The sequence below is a fragment of the Aulostomus chinensis genome, chromosome 5 (genome assembly GCF_037954235.1).
Source record: "Aulostomus chinensis isolate RoL2024-O1b breed Wild chromosome 5, RoL_Achi_v1.0, whole genome shotgun sequence".
Lineage (NCBI taxonomy): Eukaryota > Metazoa > Chordata > Actinopteri > Syngnathiformes > Aulostomidae > Aulostomus > Aulostomus chinensis.
In genome coordinates, this window is record NC_141324.1 from 20924080 (window position 1) to 20944759 (window position 20680).

The window sequence follows — 20680 nt, forward strand, 5'->3', positions numbered from 1 at the left end:
TTCAATTGGAGCTGTCGCACAATCAAAAATGAAGAAACCATTTAAGGAAAAAACAACCACAAAAGACAATGTAATGATTTATTTACACCTAAATTGACACAAAATCTCGGTGTCTATTTGGATGTTTTGATTGACTGTCAGCGGTAACGGACACAATTCACTACCATTGTCATTCAGTTGAGTGCAAAACATCATTGCCAGAGTTCCAGTGGTGTTTGAGCTCTAAGGTGTTTCCAGGTCGTCTTTGGAGAAGCTGAAGGGTTTATCGTAGCCCATCAGGTGGTTGTAATCATGGGGGATGGGGAACAAGTCCGGGTTCACCAGCAGTCCTGTGTTGTTGGCGTAAAAGGAGGTAAATATCTTTCTGATGGCTGGGATCCTGACATTCTTCTGCTGGAATACTGTCTTCTTCTCAGTGAGGAAGACGCTGCAGGTGAAGGCAGTGTACGTGTCACTATCTGGGTTGTGGTACAGCCGGAATACGTAGCCCTTGGTAACAAGGTGGAGGAGGATAGGTGTGGAGATGGTGAAGAGGCTGATCATACCACAGAAAACAATATCCATGACCAAGCTCTGAGTCCCTACTCCGTTCTTGAAGATTAAATATAATAGAGCGAGACCGGCTGTGCTGGTGCTGTAAGAGAACGCCTTCACAACTGTGAACAGACAAGAGGACACAAGGGAGTGTTACAACTAATGGATATCTCTTATCAAACAGGCTCACCAGTAAATGAGCTGAGCCCCAAGTGACACATGATTCAGGCCCTGATCTCAATGAAGTAAAAAATGACTACTGAACCAGACATGTCACAGACATGACAGTTTCCGAAAACCAACCATTCTGTTAGCAAACATTACAAATCAATCTGATGAATATACCAAGAGGCCAATGGATTAAATTCTATTGGTTTGTTGACAAATGTATTCACATTATGCCACAGGGAGGCGTCATAATACCACTTAGGGTTCCCTTGGTAAATGGTTCTATTCATGCCTGAAGTTACTAACTGCCAATGGGTTTTAATCATTTATTTTCAATTTGGATTCCAAAGTAAATGTGTTGGCCAGGCTGGTTAACCAGCCTGTTAGTGTGGTGGAAAACACCAGATTCCATCAACTACTCTCATATAGATCCCTGCTCCACTGTCGCGGCTCTCTACCTAAGCTCCTCAAAAACAGAGCAGCAGGTATGAACGGTATGATTAAATGTACAAGTGACCCACTTCGGATTGTAGTTCCCAGGTTGCCTGTGTATACAAGGTTCCCTTGATCAGAGGGGGCTGCGGTGGACAGAGAACGGGATGATGGAGGGCAAGAACACACCTGCAAGAGAAATGTATAAACACTAGAAAGGCTCAAATTCTATGACGTTCTTCGCCTGCCTGACCACATTACACAGACGCATTCTACTTTTCTTTCCACACTTTGACCTGAAATCTCTGTCACGTTGCCTGGTGAATGGATTTTTGTTTCTAGCTAATAATGCAGAAAACTGCATAAACAGGGTGTTAACAGTCGCTGAAAGCGACACATGAAATGACATTTCATTGTCTGTCTTTGAATACAATATTTCTATCCATGCAGGGGGCAGATTTCTCAGTAATATGTTATGAGAAGTCGCACCGCGGATTCTGATAGCCACACATTAGCAGCAGCTTAGCTCACCGGTTTATGCTAATTTTGCTTTTCTCAATTTCCAATTAACTTCTCTCGTGAGCATGTCCAGTATTAGCTGTTTTGTGAAACACATTGCATTTTGGAGGGGGGGTTGAGAATATCAGCCTGGAGCGGAATACCTTGACGCCCTTGTAAAGCAACGACCTCCGGACAACATCTAGCCGCTTTCCGCTCCGACCGCTGAAGCAACAAACGCTGAACAGAGCAACACGTCCGGCAGCGGGGATGTTGGCTTTACTGAAGGACTGCGACACAAAGCAAGGTCGAAACCTACGCAGGATATTTACTGAAAACATTATTAGCTTGACGACTAGTTGGAATTACAGACACTGGAATTCTCAACTCCCCGTGACACTGCAGCTGCGGAAGTAATTAAGTTCCTGGTGAGTCTGTTTGGATGGCTCAGACGCCTCACGGCACGTCGCTGCCCCCTGCAGGACTGGAATAAATTACATGTTTCCGTCCTGCAAAAGGCAGTAATGCGTCTACAGAAACATCTTGACATCTGTTTTAGGTGAGTTGTGTCTTATTGTTAATTGTTGATTTATGTACGTTTTGCATCTCACAATGTAATCTCTTACTAATGTAACTCTAATGTTTTCCTTCTACATGTTCTAACTTTGGAAGAGGGAAATTACTTAATCTGGACAAGACCACATGCTGGGCAAAAATAGACAAGTGATACCAGACCAACTGGCTGCAGACAGGCGGAAAGTATGACACATTTGCAAATGTGGAATTGAAATCAAGCCTTTTTTTGGGGGTCACAAATGAAAACTTGATTACAATTGTCTTTTCCAAACCATTCTTAGAATGTTTTGTAATTTCTTACATTCTTGAAGTTCAGAAAACTAAAACATTTCTGAAAGAACTATAGAAGCCTCTTGGATAAGAGGTGAAACGTCTTCTACACCAAAAGAAGTCCAGTTGCATACCCCTAACTCCTAGATTTCTAATGATGACTTTTTAGTATTTGTTTCATGTTGTACACATTCACGTTATGCATTAACACACAAATAGTCGATAGGTTCACCCAAATCCTGTTTTAGAGAAATATATGGTACCCACATAACGTAGCCTCTGTCAGCCAGTACAGTCATCTGGGTTCAGGTGGGGGTTATGTTGGGTCATCCTGGCAGCTGGATAACCAGAAGCTGGCAGGTTGGCAGGCATTATATAACGGCTTGGTAACATTTAGGTAGGGTCTGGGTTCAAGATTCAAACGACATTATTCATTTCAGGGGGCCTATCAGTCAAATAATAAACAAAAATCCAAGCAAGCCCAATCAGCAGCAGCTCTCAGACTTCAACATGTCAGTGACAGCAGGTCAACGAATGGGCACCCAGAGCATGGACACACATGGTCGTCACTTGTTGGCTGAAAGGTGCAAGGTAATACAAAACAAGAGGGATGAGGAATCCAGAAAAAAAGTTAGTGAAGTTACAAGTTTACAGGATAGCAGACAGAATAAATGAATTCCAATTTCCATGTGTTGTCCTTGGAGGGTCAGGAGAGAGCCGCCCTGGGAGCATGAAAGAGACCTGATGTGAAAGAATGTGGTCAGATTGACTCATGGTCACTCATTTCCTCCAGAAGGAGCTCAATGATTGTGGAGTAGACCTTCACAGTGCCATTAAGTCTGTTCTTTTGTCAAAACCAAGAAAACATGAAAATACTTTCAGGAAAAGATGGAGAAATGTTACTTAAAATATTCTCAGAGACATGAAAAGAATTTAGTTTTTGCATCAAGGGGTTTCTTCATTGTCCAGGCACAGTTAAAGTGGTCCTCAGCGCATGAATGTGTCAACATTTTCTCCGTGAATGATGCTGGCTTTGGATTAAAGCATTTAATCCTACAATCAATAAATATTTCGTTAGTTTCTTTCCCGTTAAGGTCATGGTTGTCGTCATCACACTGTTGCCCAATGCTGATAAAGCCCAGCCATGATTCTGTCCCCTAAAGAAGCTACACTATTGGGCAGAGTCAATGGAAAATTCCTGGGTAAGTGGGGGATACCTGACGGGTAGATTTATCAAGGTACATCAAAATCTACATCAAGCAATTGAGGAACTCCGTTGTTCAATAATTCAATTTAACACTGAAGTTAATGTTTCCTTCATTGAGAGAAATACTTTTGGGTTATTGTGTTCTCAAATCAATATCAATAAACCCCTATTATGGTCTGCAGCTAAAATCAGTTTTGCACATTAAGTCTGAGTAATGCATGAAACTACATACAACCAATAAAAGGCTTTACTTCACTGCTAGTTGAGTTACAGCCTGCAGTGAGAATGAGCAAAAGCAACTATTGCCTTTTGCAGTTGTGCCCATTTTTTAATAAAGTTACTACATCATCATCTGAATGTTAGATATGTTACTTGCTAGTACAGCGAGGCACCCTGCTGCATTTTTCACGAGTAATAACCTCTTACTCAGTGCCTTTACATGTATCACCAGATCTTACATCAGCAACAACAGAAAAACAAGAAGGAGATGTTCCATAATTACCAGTGCTTCATTCTGGAACCTTGTTCATTAGGTAAAATTTCACTTTTATGACTAATAAATCCTAGGTACATTATATAAACTATCTGAATTCTCCATACTGATTTGACAATCAGAAATTTGACAAGAATTCGGACCATTGGCAATGTTCTTTTATATTGATTACTAACATGTTTTATTTGAAACAAAATAGAAAAAGTAGCAGCTGTTTAGCCCAAACTGGATGCAGGCAGCCATCTTGTTGGCTCATGGTGAATTGTTGGGTGTAAATTCATTGAAGGAATATGGTGCTAGACCTGCTCTACTTGTAAAGTGTCAAGGGATCACTTTTGTTGTGATTTGGCGCCATACAAAGAAACTTGACTTGACTTGTTTTTTTTTCTGCCTGCGCAGCAGAAAGAATTCACTTGTCGTGTGCAATCACATCTCCAGGGGTTGAGACTGAAATTCATGAAAAACAAACAAAACGATGTTATTTAATAATAAGTGAGAACTGACACAAGTGTTATTATGGTAAAATAGGGAATTGGTAAGTAAAGTTAGCAGGGGGTTTCACCTCACCCTGATCAAGGGCCTAAGAATACGTGATGTGGCTTTATGATCCTAGTGAAAGCTCTTTGAAGCAACCTGCGATTTGTGGTATTGAGCTTTATGAACAAGGTTTGATTGATTAAATCAGTGATTGACTGTAAATAAGAGTAATGCATTGATAATTTAGCAGTGTTGCTGTAACAAAAGCCATGTGCAAGTTGTATTCGTTTTATCACTCCTTAAAGAAAGACATTTATAGCGTGAGATTGTTGATCATTTGGAAGTACGACTTCCAGTTGTTGTTTTTTTTTTAAACTTTTAACTACAGCAGTTGTTGTAGTACTGGTTTGGTAGTAGAAGTGTTAGAAAAACACGATGGTTCGGTGAAAAGTTCATATTTTCCAAATCCAATAATTGTGGATTTATTTGCGACTGGTTTTTAAATGTAATACTATTCAAAAAATGTCGTCACTGCGTTTGTGAAGAATGAAGAGAGAGAGGGAGAGAGCGTGATTGAGCAGATGCTGAGTCAGTGCACACAAAACCACGGTATAATGGCTATTCAATCATCATGTTGGACAACTGCACGCACATTTTTAACTAATCTGCTTAGTTCTTTGTTCAAAAGTTAGTTCATAAGTTTCCACTTGTGTTGAGGTTTATGGAATTAGCTAAAAGAAAAGCACCACATTCAATAAAAATGTAAATCCTGACATGATTCTGACAATCAGGCCCAAATACATGTGATGATCTGGTACTGCAGTTTCAAGTTGCTGTTCTCATGCTGGTTTTATTCCAGGCACACTCTTAGCTCCACTTTAGCGGAGGACGACGAAGACGAAGACACTCTTAGCTCGACAGAGGTTATCTGTTGGCTTGTAGTGTCTGCTAATGACGTCATACTCTTGGTGCTCATTGTGTGTGTGCGTGCGTGCGTGCGTGCGTGCGCGTGGGGTACAAAAACAACAACAAAAAAGATTTTCACCAATACAGTTGTTATATCATATGTCAAAGTGTGTGTACTCTGTATTCCCTGCACATTCACAAAAAAACTAGACTAATGGAGTTGCTGAGTTGTAAATTCTGATAAGGTGCGATATGTATTATCCTGCATGATTACAACTAATTGACTGTGTCAAGGTCAAGGTCAACAGTGTAATTGTGTCGTAGTATGACCTCTGAACCCACACGTGCCATAATACAACCTTGAGAAACAGTTCAGGCATCACTGAGGGCTGTAGACCGTTGCTCTGCAAATTCAAGAGCACCATGAAATGTCAGAATGTTAAAAATAACCCGTTATTCGTCTCACCCTCCAGGGAGATATGAGAAGGAGGTAGAGAGCTGAACGACGAGGGACAGCCTGGCATTGATTGATTGATGGATGGTGACTGATAGATGGGTTGATGCATTCAGGTGCTGCCAACAGTCTGCAGATATTAATCAAAGAAGGAGACTCGGGCAAAATCCAGCAGCTGCTACGTAGTGGAGTGTGGCCGTCAGCAATGTTAAAAGGTACCCTTGGAGCAATAACGTCAGGATGTTACCGGCCTTATAAAGGTTACTTGACCCTTAATTATGCATTCATCAAGATGAGAAAACGTTTAATAAATCATTAATAAATGATGGATGTGGAGAAAAGAGTGAGGGGTTTTTCTCACATCTCTCATATGTTGGTGAAAATTGTGGCTGAACACCAGCACGTCATCCAAATATGGGTCACACACGTCATCCCTAAGGTGCTCCGGGCATCCTTCCATACAGCGCTGAAAAACTGCTGATGTATTTGTGAGTGGGACCCATTCACAAGTCCCCACGGTGTTACAAATAAGGGGCAGCCTCTGCTTTTCCACCTCATGAAGCCCTGGTTCTCTTTGTTCATAGGGAATATCTGGTCCATTCGCTAATGAGAGATTGAGCTTGTTTTCCTCCGGCGCTTTCTCCAGCGGCCTCAGCTCAATATCCGACAGGTAGTCTTCCCCCCCAACTTGTCAAAAGATGAGACGGCTGGTTCCATCCTCTCTCAGTGGGTTTTTTTTGGTTCCCTTATTTTTCCTACTATTTTTTTCAAATTCTCCTGTAGAGCGGGTGGACAGATGGAGGGGTTCTCATCGGGACATTCGTTGTTTCTGTGAGATTTTGGGCAGAAACACATTTTCTTCATCTGGGTTGTTGAGTGCGGTATCACTTCCCCTCACAAGACCGTGCTGAAGTGTTTACACGGGGATTCGTGTCTGACTTCCCTTTTCTAACAAATTTGATCAATTTTTTTTAATTCATCGTCTTTACTTTACGAAACCCGTCACTTCTTAACTTCCGAGGTAAGAGTCACACTCCTTCAGTGATAACTTTTCCTCTAGTTTCACAAATACACTCGCCGCTGACGAAGGCCTTCCTCATGATCGTGACATTTCACCTTCAGTGTCTCTTTGGTGATCTTGGAGTCATGCTGTTGCTTAGTTCCAGATGGTTTAATCCCCTATCCTCTTGATTAATGATTAAAAAAAGTTCAGCTGGGTAGAAATGTATATTATTCTATGTAGTCCATTTTCTGTCTGGCAGCTTTGATGCTGCATTTTTGAATATTTTTTTCATAAAGCATGTTAATGCCAACTGTAGTGGCTAAACACAGCAACAGTTGTTGCAAAATTGCACGGAGACACTGTGGTAAATAACTCCTGGATAAACAAGCACAGAATAAAAGAGCAAATTCTCAAACAACAATGGAATTAAGTTAAACTGTCCTGTGAATGTGTAAGATCTTATTACACCACGTTCCGAATATTTCAAACGTTCAACTGAGCAGGAGAGTTAAATATTACACCCCAGGATAGCCACAAACAATATTTGAGGTTAAATAGAAACACCCATCCCTTGGGTTAGGCCAACCCAGCAAACATCATGTCCCATAGTTACCCAGCAGCGGGGTTAACATTGGGTTATTTTCCAACCCAGTAGTATTTATGTAACATGTTGGTTAGATATTCCACTTGTTATGTCTTATATTGTTTTAGGACCGCTTCCTGTGCCCCCGTATTTCTGGGTGTTAGACCCCTCGCTCCCCCCCAGTCTACGAACACATGCTCATGTGCCTTGGTGCTGCCGACCGCCAGTGCAGGATTGAAAAGCTGCCTTGGGTCTTTTTCTTTGAATGGCTGCTGCCAAAGGAGTTTAATGACCCTGCAACATTTCCAGCGCACGTTGTTGAACCAGTAAATGCATGTTTGAGCGCCCATGAGTGTGGTAATTTGAAAAAAATAGGTGTTGGCAGGTGATTAGTTGCTGCATTCCACTTGTGACACGGCACAAAGCCATCAACCCTCATGCCGTCCTTGGGTCAAATTTTACCCCCTTTCAAAAGTTTTTTGTTTTTTTTTTCAACTCAAAAATGAGTTATCGTTTCATGCAGATGAAGTCTTCCTACTATTAATTTTGAAAACTAATCCGGTTGTGCTCTGTTTCATATGTCTTCCTCAAAATCAACAACTTTGATAACAACACCTAGCACCTTCTCAGGCTTGGTTGGAATGTCTGTATTTAATCATAACACATGACAGAATTTTAAGATGGACCCAGACGCAGAAGGCTGCCCGTTCGTGATGATGGAAAGTTTCAGCGCCCGCTCTGTTTAAATGTCGGTCCCTAGGGTCCCTTCGCCAAAGAGTGTGTGCATATTGATCCAGCCTGCACCACCAGAGTGGTGAAGGGCAAGATGGCAGCAGACGTTTGATCAATCCGATTTTCCTGATACCAGGAGATATCGCTAAACATGCAATACTATGCATGACTATGATTCAGGTTTTGGGCACCCTTGACTGCGTCACTCACTGGCTGATATGACCTTAACCTGGAATTAACTCAAAGGAGTACATGAGGGACAGCCAAAAAAAAAAAAAGGAACCAGCCAGCCAGACAGATGAAGAAAGATCATAAAGATCAACAGAGCAAAGAGAGATAAACGAAGAGAGAATAGTCGCCAAGCTGCAATAAACAAACACTTCCCTACAATCGACAGTTCAGCCCGCGTGGCCTTGAACCTCTTGATAAACTGTGATAACTCTCGTAATGCAGTTACAACAAACTGATTATCTTATCATCACATTTACCCTGCGTATTACTTCATTAGTACAGTGTATTTCTGTACCGCAGAACTGTAAAGCTACTGTATCGATGCAGGGTATTTTACATCATTTGATTTCTGACTGTTTTAATATTTTAATGTGTTTATCGATGGAAGACAACTAGGTTTTACCTGTGTGTGTGTGTGTGTGTGTGTGGGGGGGGGGGGGGGGGGGGTGGGGGGTACTGTTATGATTTACCACACGAAAGATCCCAAATGTTAAACCAGCTTTAACATTGCGTTGAGAAAAATTTAATTAAAAGACCAATTTTTAACTTTTTTGTGACAATTTTTAGAACCTTTTATTTTAACAATGTTTTCTTTTGTCTCAGTTCCATTAACTTTAATGAGTGCTCCTCTCACTCTCTTTGTCTCCTCGCCTCTTCTCTTCTCTCAGTCAGGTATCTCCTTCACTTGCTTCATATTCCTCAATCTTTCTTCCATCTTTTGGCTTTTATCTTTTTCTCCCGGCTCTTTCCGGGCTCTTTACTCCTATAACTGAGCGGATGTAGACCCTTCGTCCAGTCGCCAAGACCATTGACCACACGAATGATTCAGCAGCTAAATGGTAGCAAATACATGGACAACACTGACTTAGAATCTCATTCCTCTATATTTTGATTGATAAGGAATTTTAGCTGGTATCCTCTGTTTCAGCTGTCTTGCACCTCAGCTTCCAAATCTGTCGAAGGTCAACAGCTAGTCTGACCCCAGGGCCCTATTCGTAAATCTGAAGTCAGAAACCTCACTGACAGTGATGCTGACACTCACGGCGCCAGCATTGTCCAAATGCGTAGCTGTATTTATAGACTACGTGAAGGTCACATTTGTGCAAAATGCTCTAATTCGGTAGTACTTAGTCGGGCACCGAGGCTCAGGGGGAGCTGACTCATCTTCATCTCACAGTGAACTTTGCATCTCTCATGGACATACGTCCATTATAGCGGGCCAATGTAAGCCATCTGAGTCTCAGCCTGTTTCTGCTGTCCGACAAATTCCTTCATCTACAAAATTCCTCCACGGTGATGAAAGTGGAACGGAATGGAAAGAGTTTGTGATGAGCATTATTTCATTAAGATCTTGTAAGCATGTTAAACCTTCTCAGCCAGCTTGATGTGGGATATTGTCGTATACGGTCTCGGTATCAAGTGTTACTAAAACTGCCCTAAAATGGTTTAAGTCCTACTTATCTGACAGGTTTCAGTTTGTTAATGTTAATAATGACCATTCGGAGTACAGCAGAGTTACATATGGTGTACCACAGGGTTCAGTTTTAGGACCGATTCTCTTCACTCTTTACATGCTCCCATTAGGTGACATAATCCGGAAGCACTCGATCAACTTCCACTGTTATGCAGATGACACACAACTTTACTTGTCGATGGAGCCAGACGACACAAGCCAGCTTACTGCAAGACTGCAAGACTGCCTGAAAGACATTAAATCCTGGATGTCTTCTAACTTCTTAATGCTCAATTCAGATAAAACTGAGGTAATCATTTTTGAACCTAAACACCACAGGGACACACTCTTGAATCGGATCTCTACTCTAGATGGCATCACCCTAACTTCGAGTACAACTGCAAGGAACCTTGGGGTCATTTTTGACCAGGACCTTTCCTTCAGCTCCCACATAAAGCATGTGACTAGGACCGCCTTCTTCCATCTGCGAAGTATCGCTAAGATTAGGAATATCCTTTCCCAGAGTGATGCTGAAAAACTGGTGCATGCATTTATCGCTTCTCGGCTGGACTACTGCAACTCTCTCTTGTCAGGATGTCCTAAATACTCTCTAAAGAGTCTCCAGCTGGTCCAGAACGCTGCAGCGAGGGTTTTGACGGGAGTTAAGAAGAGAGAACACATCTCTCCCACTTTAGCTTCTCTCCACTGGCTTCCTGTAGGATCTAGAATCAACTTCAAAGTCCTTCTGCTAACTTATAAGGCTCTCAATGATAAAGCTCCATCCTATTTGAAAGAGCTCATTAGTCCCTACTGTCCGACCAGAGCACTCCGCTCCCAGAATGCAGGTCTTTTAGTGATTCCCAGTATCAATAAAAACAGACTGGGAGGAAGAGCCTTTAGTTACCGGGCTCCTCTACTGTGGAACCAGCTCTCTCCATGGGTCAGAGAGGCAGACACTTTAACTACGTTTAAGTCCAGGCTTAAGACCTTCCTCTATGACAGAGCCTTCAGTTAGGACTGGTTCAGGTAGCTCTGAACCATTGATAGCTATGCTGCTACAGGCTTAGACTGCTGGGGGACACATCAGGTTACATGGAGCCCTTCCCTCCTCTCCTCTCCTCTCCCCCTCTCTCCTCCTCTCCTCCCTGCACATTTTTGGAACTGTCATTACCATTACTTGTTGCACTTTGTAGTTTGGCCTTGGTGTCTCGCAGTCTCTCTGTGTTTCCACAGATCCACCAGAGCCCCAACCGCCGCCTGCATCGCCCCCCCCTTATTCCCTACTGTTACACTGGCCTGCACTCCCCTTCCATGAACCAGTCTGCCATCCAGTCCCCCATCAAGCTGGCTTGCTCTCCCTGCCTCCCCTACCAGAAGCTTCCTTCTTCAGCTGTTATTAACATTTCCGTGTTTCCCACATTTTGTATTGTAAACTGTTTTCTTGTCTGTAACAACATCTACTGCACGTCTGTCCGTCCTGGGTGAGGGATCCCTCCTCTGTTGCTCACCCTGAGGTTTCTCAGATTTTTCCCTGTTAAAAGGGTTTTCTATGGAGTTTTTCCTCAGTCGATGTGAGGGTCTAAGGGCAGAGGATGTTGTTATGATGCCATGTGAAGCCCTTTGAGACAAACTGTTTGTGAAAACGGGCTATACAAATAAAATTGCCTTGCCTTGCCTTGCCTAAAAGTGAATACTTCCACACTGATTCCAAAGATTGTAAAACCTTATGATAGAATGACTAGAATCCCTCACAGAGGCGGAATGTGTAAAGACATGTGGTTTAAGAAAATCAATGTGTAAGGCAGAAAGGTTGTTTTTTTTTTTTTAAAGGAAACTAATATCTATAATTTCATTTGATCCAGTTCCTCTTTGTCCTGAACCGAATCATTAGAGTGGATGTGCATGCCAAATGTTGCCACTAAACATTTGTCTAACCTTTTAAAACATTTTTTTACGCACATGCTACCAAAGTGTTTTGTGTTGTATTCTACTGTACTGTATACCCTCTATCATCATACAAAGGTTACAACTGTATCCTTTACAAAGAAATTTTGGCAACCAAATAAAAAAAATCCCTTGAATGCATCACAAAACTAGAGAATCATAATAATGTCATAAACTTTTCAGAACAAAAAATATCCCGGGTATTAGTACATTCAACATTGTACGCTTGACGTGCTGGTTTTTGAGAATGGTGGACTATTCACTGTCACTTGAGTTCATCAGTCGCTTCCTTCTGTCACTGTCAGGGATTCCTCATACATGCTGCTGTCATTTCTTATCCGTATCTCCAGGTTGCAGTTCTACTTCAGCTTGAGTTTAGCATGTCGTAACAGGATACGCTTGCCACATTCCATTCAGTGATATTAATCATTCCCACAGCTTTCTCAGACAAACACATACAAAAACAAATGCACGCACACACACACAAACACACACGCACACATGCGCGCACGCACGCACACACACACACACACACACACACACACACACACACACACACACACACAGAAAACTGCAGCGAAGTAGGGACCTTGAATGTATTTACCAACCCAGATCCAGATGCACTATCATGTCCGAGTCTTCCAGGTAAGGCTATCCATGGACTCCGCTCAAGGACATTGTATGTGCAACACATTGCACGCACGCACACACACGCACGCGCGCGCGCGCGCGCGCACACACACGCGCACACACACACAGACAGAACACTGCATTCATGGGACTTATTTCCTTGAGGAATCCCTTACAGATAACAACACAGATAAGATTAGATTTCATTTGCTCTCCTTTGTTAAACACTTGCTTTTGCAAATTGAACATTGACTTTATGCACATTAATTGCGCATTTCTTTTTTTTCTTTTATAGTTGTTCTGTTGGTGATCTGCATGAGGATTACAGATCAAACTGTCCTGTGATATAAATTACAATGTTGATTAGCGTTGGTCTGTTAGATAAGTAGACAAATTAAACATCCTCTTTTGTTCCATGGCAAAATGACATTTATTGTTTGAGAGTTTCTGGAATAAAGTTAATTTTTGTCATGCAGAAATACTTTTTTTTAAATTCATCTTAATGAAATTGAAAAAACAGGAATGTTTTCACCCAGAGCCTGACCACCCCATCAGGAACACAAACAACTTCATGTTGTTCAACTCTGAAACTGAGACTTCTTAAATTTCTTCCATCTAAAAAAACTTTTGTGACTCATTTCAGACAGGAGATGTTTGTGGTTTGAAACTTCAGAGAAGCAGCATGTGAATTAGGTGAAAAGTTCAGTTACATGGCTCAAAGCTGAGTTCAGGAGTTCATGAAGATAAAAACATAATTTTCAAGATTAAGATTCAAATCAAAAACAGCTGAGGACACTGTGATTTGTGTGGGTGTGGTAAAACAGAATCTCGCCAAAGCCCTTTCTAAAACATGGTGCACCACCACATCATGGTTTCTCGACAATCTGTATCCATAGTAACTGCGACACAAAGAGCACTCCAGCTTACAGTAAAAACACAATATCTGTCTGTTTCAAGTTGGTCACTATGTGCTTATTTGAATCAAAACACACAGGATTCTCTCCACACAAAGGAATATTTATTGTATGACACCAGGTGGTCACGAGGCAATCAAAACTGCTTTGCAGAAATTCACTTTGAGCATAAAATATATTCAAAAATAAGAGATTAAGACCATGGAAATACATTTAGGGAAATAATACATGCAAATAAATAGGTAAAGATTTAAAACTGCTTTCAACACTTGTTTTTTTTTTTTTTTTTTTACATTAATAATAAGCAAATTAAGAGAAGTTCAAACCTTGCATTTTTGCCATTGCACTTGGTGACTCAGCTGATGCTCACACAGTGTGACATCATGTCATTCTTCTAAATCCGCCTTCGGGCCCACCCTTAGGCACAAAGCAGGAATATAAACCCGTTACATGCTGCCTGTCCTCACACTGGCTTGAGCTAATGCTGCTCACTGACACACAAACACACACTCGCATACACACACACACACACACACAAATAGGCTCTTGCACAATTAGTCGTCACAGGTAGTGTAACAACGCACGTTTTCCTCTGTAGGAGTGTTGATTTTGTCCAGACAGGTAGTTACATTTTTTCATTCATTGGCCTTCCAGTGGGATCTGAGTGGAACAGCTTGGTAAAAGAACCACTTGCCTTGTTGGACCTCAAATTTATCATTGCCATTGTCACCATGATAATAAGCATCGCTCTGATCTGGGCAGTCCTGGTTGGATTCTGCTGTGTCTTGTGGCTTGCTGTGGGGACACGACACAGGTAAGGCTACATATTTCACCAAGACACACGTTTCTACTTCATGCAGTTTTATTTCCTGTGTTCAAAATTCTTTCTCCTACTCTAAAATAACATTCAGTGTATCTCTAAATTTCTATGCTGTCATACTATTTTCCAGGGACCAACTGTGCGAATGCATAAAGCGATCAAACAAAAGCCCTTTCTAAAGATGATGGCATTTGTTTGGCATGCTGTGGATTCACACACATTGTTGACAGTGTTGTGTTAGTGTTAGCTGCAGCTGTCAAACCTTTGTATGGACAAGCTGAGCGCGTGTATTCACTCTGACAAAGTAGCTGACTTGAAATAATGATCATATATAACTCTGTCTGACTAACGCAACCAAGGAGGGAGCTAGAATATGAAGAATTACTTTCTTTTGACCGGATTATAATGACGACGCCTCATCAGTTATGTAACGACTCTGCATTTGTGTCTGGTGTGAAATCTCTATCCTTATCTGAGTTTGGTTTAACCAAGTACTGTCCGATGACTATATTTATATAGTCATTATCTATATTTAGTATATTGAGGAAAATGCCACATTTGTTCTGGTTTATAATGCTTTGAAATTTATTACAGACGTTATTTGGGCTAATCAGAAATTTTGATGACTTTTTTTCCCCCCCCTAGAATGATAGATAAGTCACACAGCAGGTGAAAACATCAAGGATTAGTGTGTGTTTGCTTTTGATTCGATTCATTTAAGATATCTCTTCAGAATAACAAAACAGAAATGTTCATTTACCTGCTTGAACAGATAATGCGTTTAGCAGAACTATATAAATTGATAATCAAATGTCAGTTGATAAATGTTATCCCTTATATCAGAGTTATTTTACGCCTTCCTTTGAAGGAAGATTAAGAGAGACTGAAAGTGAAAGAGGAGCAGCGTTGCTTTGCCAGGGGTTTTAAAGGGATAGTTCAAACAAAAACTGAATTGAGTCTTTATCCACTCAGACTCATGCTCATGAAAGTTTGGGTAAAGTTTCTTGGGGTCCACAAAACACTGCTTGAGTTTCACAGGAAAATGTGTTACGGTAATCTGCCAAACAAATGTGCGACCAATTTTCAAAAGTAAAAACAAATGAACAAACAAATAAAAAAAAAACCTTCAGAATAAAACCATAAAATGCCTGATCGTCTAATGCAATCCAATTCTTCCGCAGCCTTGACATTCCTTATTGTTTTTAAAATGGTAGAAAAAAAGAATCATCAATACAGAAAATGTTAAGGAATTGAAATGACCTGCACTGACCCATCACTGTTCCATCTCCTTTTCTTGAATATCTACAGGCAGCCTGGTGAACCTGCAGTTGAAAACGGCTTCATCCCTTATCTGGGTTGCGCCCTGCAGTTTGGGGCCAATCCTCTCCAGTTCCTCCGCAGCCGCCAGAAGAAGTATGGCCATATTTTCACCTGCAAGATTGCAGGCCAGTACATTCACTTCCTGTGTGACCCCTTCTCCTACCACTCAGTCATCCGTCAGGGTAGACATCTGGACTGGAGGAAGTTCCACTTTGCGACATCAGTCAAGGTTAATTAATGTTGTTCGATCAGACTGTGACTTCTTTGACAGAGATTTTTATTGTGATCAGTCAATTTGTTTACGGCTCTGAACTCTTGAATCACTCATCAGGCGTTTGGCCATGACAGCTTCGACCCTCGCCATGGCCACACCACAGAAAATCTTCACCAGACCTTTCTAAAGACGCTGCAGGGTGAGGCACTGCCTTCCTTGATAGAGACCATGATAGGCCACCTCCAGGACGTCATGCTCAAGTCAGGCACACTCAGCCCCAGCAAGGATCGCTGGGAAGTGGACGGCATATTTGCCTTTTGCTACAAGGTCAGTGAACTGTGTTTCACTAAGAATCATACAAGGGATGCTGGAAGTGTTTTCCCTACAGTGCTGATTGTCTCTGCGTTCTCCAGGTGATGTTTGAGTCTGGATACCTGACCCTGTTTGGAAAGGAGCTCGGTGAAGACAAGAGTCAGGCTCGGCAGGCAGCTCAGAAAGCCTTGGTGCTCAACGCATTGGAGAATTTTAAGGAGTTTGACAAGATCTTCCCAGCGTTGGTGGCTGGCCTCCCTATCCACGTCTTCAAGAGCGCTTACAGTGCCAGAGAGGTGAGTGCACACAATCGCAGCATATACCAATTTGCTTCATTTTAATGGCATGTTAGCAGTTAGGAACACAAAAAATGTGGCATCGATACATGTATGTGAATGGATTTTGTACTTATTTCTTTCATCTATATAGAACCTTGCAAAGACAATGAATGCTGAGAACCTGTCTAAGAGAGAGAATGTGTCTGATCTGATCTCAATGAGGATAATCCTCAACGACTCCTTATCCACCTTCAATGACTTGAGCAAAGCCAGAACCCACGTCGCTCTGCTCTGGGCGTCACAAGCCAACACACTGCCTGCTACCTTCTGGAGTCTTTTTTACATGATAAGGTGAGCTGCTCCTTCTCTATTGTGTTCATGTCGCGGCAAACTGTGACGTAACAGGCTGACTGTAATCAGTCTGGCACCAGTAAAGGCAAACTTTGACTGTTTAGGACAAGTATATAAATGACTCAGTTAGAGATGACTTTTACTGGATTTTCCTTGGCCATTATTTCACAACTGATTGATCCAATGTCTGCAATTTACAATAATATCTGTACAACACATTTACATGTTAAAAACTGCAACCTCTAAATAATATCACATAATAACACACAAAGTGTCACATCGATGACCAAGTAAATGCTGCACTGCTGGAAAGAGGACAAATTGAGCCACAAGAATCAATTATAATACCTGCAATGTCCTAACTTGAATATACAATACTAGTTATAATCCATCAGGTAGCCACACTCAATATTGTACATGTCTAACAGTACCTTTACTAAGAGGGACCATGACCTGTGTGTTCAGGTGTCCTGATGCTATGAAAGCAGCTACTGAAGAGGTTAAGAAAGTCTTGGAGGATTCAGGCCTCACCGCTGACCCCAGTGAGCCCACACTCAACCTGACCAGGGACCATCTGGACAACATGCCTGTTTTAGGTAAGATTGCTGCAATACAACTGCATCAGTGGATTGATCAGAATGAGCATCTGCTCTGGATATCAGACCCATCATGAAAAGAATTAAGCTATAAAAACTGATCGCTAAATTCCAGTGCGTGAACATCCATTTTCTTACATCTTTAAAGAGATAGTTTGTATTTATTGAAGTGTGGCTGTATGAAATAATCATTTATAGCGAGTAAAATTGCAATATAAATTAGCCAGAACATCTCCTGTGCATAAAGCTGAGAGCAACAGTTGCTGAGCATTACATTGCCAAGGATAGGATGCTGCAGAAAAAAACACTTTTTCTCCCCCAAATAATTCCCTGAAGAAAAAGAAAAATCTATTTACATACCCGTGTTTGTCAGATATTCAATGCTTTACTTTTTCCATTTCACAGTCCTTTCTTTTGGCTCTGCATTACCAATCATTGAACTTCCTTGTATTCGCACACATGCTGCTCACTGTAGTACTTTCAGCTGATTTGTGGCATGTGTAGGAAGGAGTGGAAACCTAACAAATACAAGATATATTTAAATGTTGATTTTTTTTGAAGGCGGGTGAATATTTAGTGTCTTAAATTCATTTTTCTGCAGTATGCTGTCCTCAGTGGCCTGGTGAGAGCATCTGTATCTCGTGTGCTCAACAAGTGAAGCTGTGTCTAGAGATTCCTTCTCATCTAGAACCACTATGAGAAATAAAGAACTAATTGAATCGATCAGGACTGTGGTCTCTTCCAACAATAATGGAGTTTCTGCTCGGTTCTTGTAGTTGATTGCATGACATCAGCCATCACTGGCAAAACTGAGTAGTAGAAAATGGCATTTTGCAAAGCAGCAAGCTGTAAAATTAATAGAATAAACACAGCCGCAAATGCAGATTAATAGATGCAGTAACCGCAATTAAACAAGAATGGGAACAGAAAATATATTCTCTCCTTTCTTCAGAGGTTCTAATCTGTCATGTGGTTCTAGATAGGAAGGGATCCGGACGTAGCTCGATCCAGGCTCCACATGCTTAGGATCTCAGTGCTGAGATACAGAGCCTCTCTCAGCTGCAGAGCCACATCTACTGACCCTTACGTACCTTACACAAGCCCACCTATAAATCTGAACTATCCCTTTAAATGCATCGTCATAATCGTTTTCATTTTTTCGTTTAATTCACAACATGTCCATCCATGTCATTACAGACAGTATCATAAAGGAGGCCATGCGTCTTTCCAGCGCTTCCATGAATGTACGTGTTGCCAAAGAGGACTTCTTGCTCCAGCTCGACAACCAGGAAGCTTACCGTATAAGGAAGGATGATGTCATCGCTCTGTATCCTCCCATGCTGCACTACGATCCAGAGATCTATGATGACCCCTATGTAAGAAGCATCACAAAACATGATTGCAGTGATAGTTGAAGCAGTTGCAGTCGCAAAGAAAAGCAAGAACAAGTCTTCATCACATTCTCCCCCTGTCACCCTGCAGGAGTATAAATTTGACCGGTTTCTGGATGAAAAGGGTCAGGAAAAGACCACCTTCTACCGTAACGGCCGGAGGCTGCGCTACTTCTACATGCCCTTTGGCTCCGGGGTCACCAAATGTCCTGGCAGGTTTTTTGCCATCTATGAGATCAAGCAGTTCCTGGCTCTGATACTGTCGTACTTTGACATGGAACTACTGGACCCTGCTGTTAAAATCCCACCTCTGGACCAGTCACGTGCTGGTCTGGGAATCCTTCAGCCAACCTATGATGTGGATTTCAGGTACAAGCTGAAATCAAACCGCTAGACTCTGTTTTTGTCCTGCAGGGTGACTGATGTACATAATATACATAGAGTATTTTTAATAGTGTTTTAATGCTTTGTAAATACATTGAATTACATTTGTTTTAAGATATTATGCTAAAATTTGCTACTGAAGAACATGTATTCTACATCTAAAGTTAAACCCTTAAAAACATATATTTTTTATGTTGTTTTGTATGTATCAGTGTTTCTGGGGCAGTTTAAATTACAGGACAAAAATGATGGAGCAAGGAATATGAATAATCTGCATAATGCTGTTGTATTTCTATGTCCTGACCTGTTTACCAAATACAAGAATTACCACAGAAGCCAAAGTCATACAAACCACAAAGCCAATGCAGGCTGCCGCAGCACAGAATTGTTGTAGAATCAAGAATAGCTCACACGATTAATTCAGCCCTAAAGGGAAAGGCAATACAATACAATATTAGTTCTGCATTCATCCATAAATTCATCCATTCAGCTTCAACCGCTAATCTAAAGGCGTGTGGTGGAGATAGCAGTTCCAGCACGGCTATCTGCCCAGAGGCTCACCCAACTGCCACTCCCCCACAACTTCACCTTAAGAATCCTGACCATGGAAATTACACACAGGATTGGTGACATGGTGCAGTCCTGATATGTTGTAAATATAGATAGTATTTAAATCCCTATGTGTGCATTTTTGGTCATGGCCACTGGGGAATTCAGTGAACTGCACCCGAGCCTGAAAGCATGCACTAAAAACTCCTCCAAGATCACTTATCTACATGTATATTTGCAATAATTAAAAAAATACTGCCACTTTAGTGTGTGTAAAAGGGTTTGCACTGCTAATCACAGCCACGTTACATTGTCATTTCACACAAGTTCATTTATTCACGGGCAGATGCTGAGGTCAGTGCGCACAAGCTCACTTTTATGAATCAGGGGATGTAAAGTGTGGTCACGTTTACAACCTGACTTCATCTTTCGGTCAAAGACAGGCTGTCCACTGACCTTGGAGTTCGCTCCCTCTTGAGCAGTTGTCAGTAGACTTTTAACCTTGACGTGTTCAGCTGTTGGCCAATGTTGACCTTTATATATCAGTTGACATCAACCCACTCAGTATCAATACTGCTTCACAAAAAGATAAGTTACTGTGGGTTCAGTGGGTATGAAGTACCTTTACATTGTCACGGTCAAGGTCTATAGGGATGTAAGAGAGCACACTGAATTACTGACGTCCTGAGAACATCAGAGTCTAATTAAGAAATAAAAGATCTTTTGCAAAAGCCGGTGTAATGTTTTTGTATTGACTTTGCAGGATAACTGAGTGTACTTTGCAAGGAAGTTTGTTGTTTTTTAGTTTATTTAAACTATAACATGGATCATTAAGTTATATTTTGACAAGTTTTGAATATTGAATCAAGGTTAAAAAAGTGAGAAGGAATTTTATTCACTCTGAGCTCATTTAATTCCTGCCTATGTTTCATGGGTTGAGAAAAGGAAAAGGAAACGGCT

The 20680-nt window shown here is 41.4% G+C and overlaps 3 protein-coding genes across 5 annotated transcripts; 2 read left to right on the forward strand and 1 right to left on the reverse strand.

The window, feature by feature from the left end:
* Nucleotides 1-83: 83 nt before the first annotated feature.
* tmem70 (transmembrane protein 70) lies at nucleotides 84-2078 on the reverse strand. The gene is made up of 3 exons (XM_086203828.1): nucleotides 1797-2078; nucleotides 1224-1323; nucleotides 84-656 (listed from the first exon to the last, which is right to left on the reverse strand). Exons 1-3 carry the CDS (start codon nucleotides 1971-1973, stop codon nucleotides 223-225), a joined length of 711 nt encoding a protein of 236 aa, XP_086059954.1. The 5' UTR covers nucleotides 1974-2078; the 3' UTR covers nucleotides 84-222.
* LOC147261690 (uncharacterized) lies at nucleotides 1618-12797 on the forward strand. Of its 2 annotated transcripts, XM_086203826.1 has the most exons (6): nucleotides 1618-2191; nucleotides 2305-2391; nucleotides 3573-3680; nucleotides 4137-4218; nucleotides 6035-6230; nucleotides 10149-12797. In XM_086203826.1, exons 5-6 carry the CDS (start codon nucleotides 6122-6124, stop codon nucleotides 11030-11032), a joined length of 993 nt encoding a protein of 330 aa, XP_086059952.1. In that variant the 5' UTR covers nucleotides 1618-2191; nucleotides 2305-2391; nucleotides 3573-3680; nucleotides 4137-4218; nucleotides 6035-6121; the 3' UTR covers nucleotides 11033-12797. The 2 variants fall into 2 exon arrangements, with proteins under 2 accessions (XP_086059952.1, XP_086059953.1); XM_086203827.1 differs by lacking the exons at nucleotides 2305-2391; nucleotides 3573-3680; nucleotides 4137-4218.
* Nucleotides 12798-13964: 1167 nt separating this feature from the next.
* cyp7a1 (cytochrome P450, family 7, subfamily A, polypeptide 1) lies at nucleotides 13965-20451 on the forward strand. 2 transcript variants are annotated; one of them, XM_086203830.1, is made up of 9 exons: nucleotides 13971-14072; nucleotides 14160-14319; nucleotides 15634-15874; nucleotides 15977-16186; nucleotides 16273-16467; nucleotides 16601-16800; nucleotides 17266-17396; nucleotides 18594-18772; nucleotides 18879-20451. In XM_086203830.1, exons 2-9 carry the CDS (start codon nucleotides 14237-14239, stop codon nucleotides 19179-19181), a joined length of 1542 nt encoding a protein of 513 aa, XP_086059956.1. In that variant the 5' UTR covers nucleotides 13971-14072; nucleotides 14160-14236; the 3' UTR covers nucleotides 19182-20451. The 2 variants fall into 2 exon arrangements, with proteins under 2 accessions (XP_086059955.1, XP_086059956.1); XM_086203829.1 differs by having other exon boundaries at nucleotides 13965-14319.
* The last annotated feature ends 229 nt before the right edge of the window (nucleotides 20452-20680 follow it).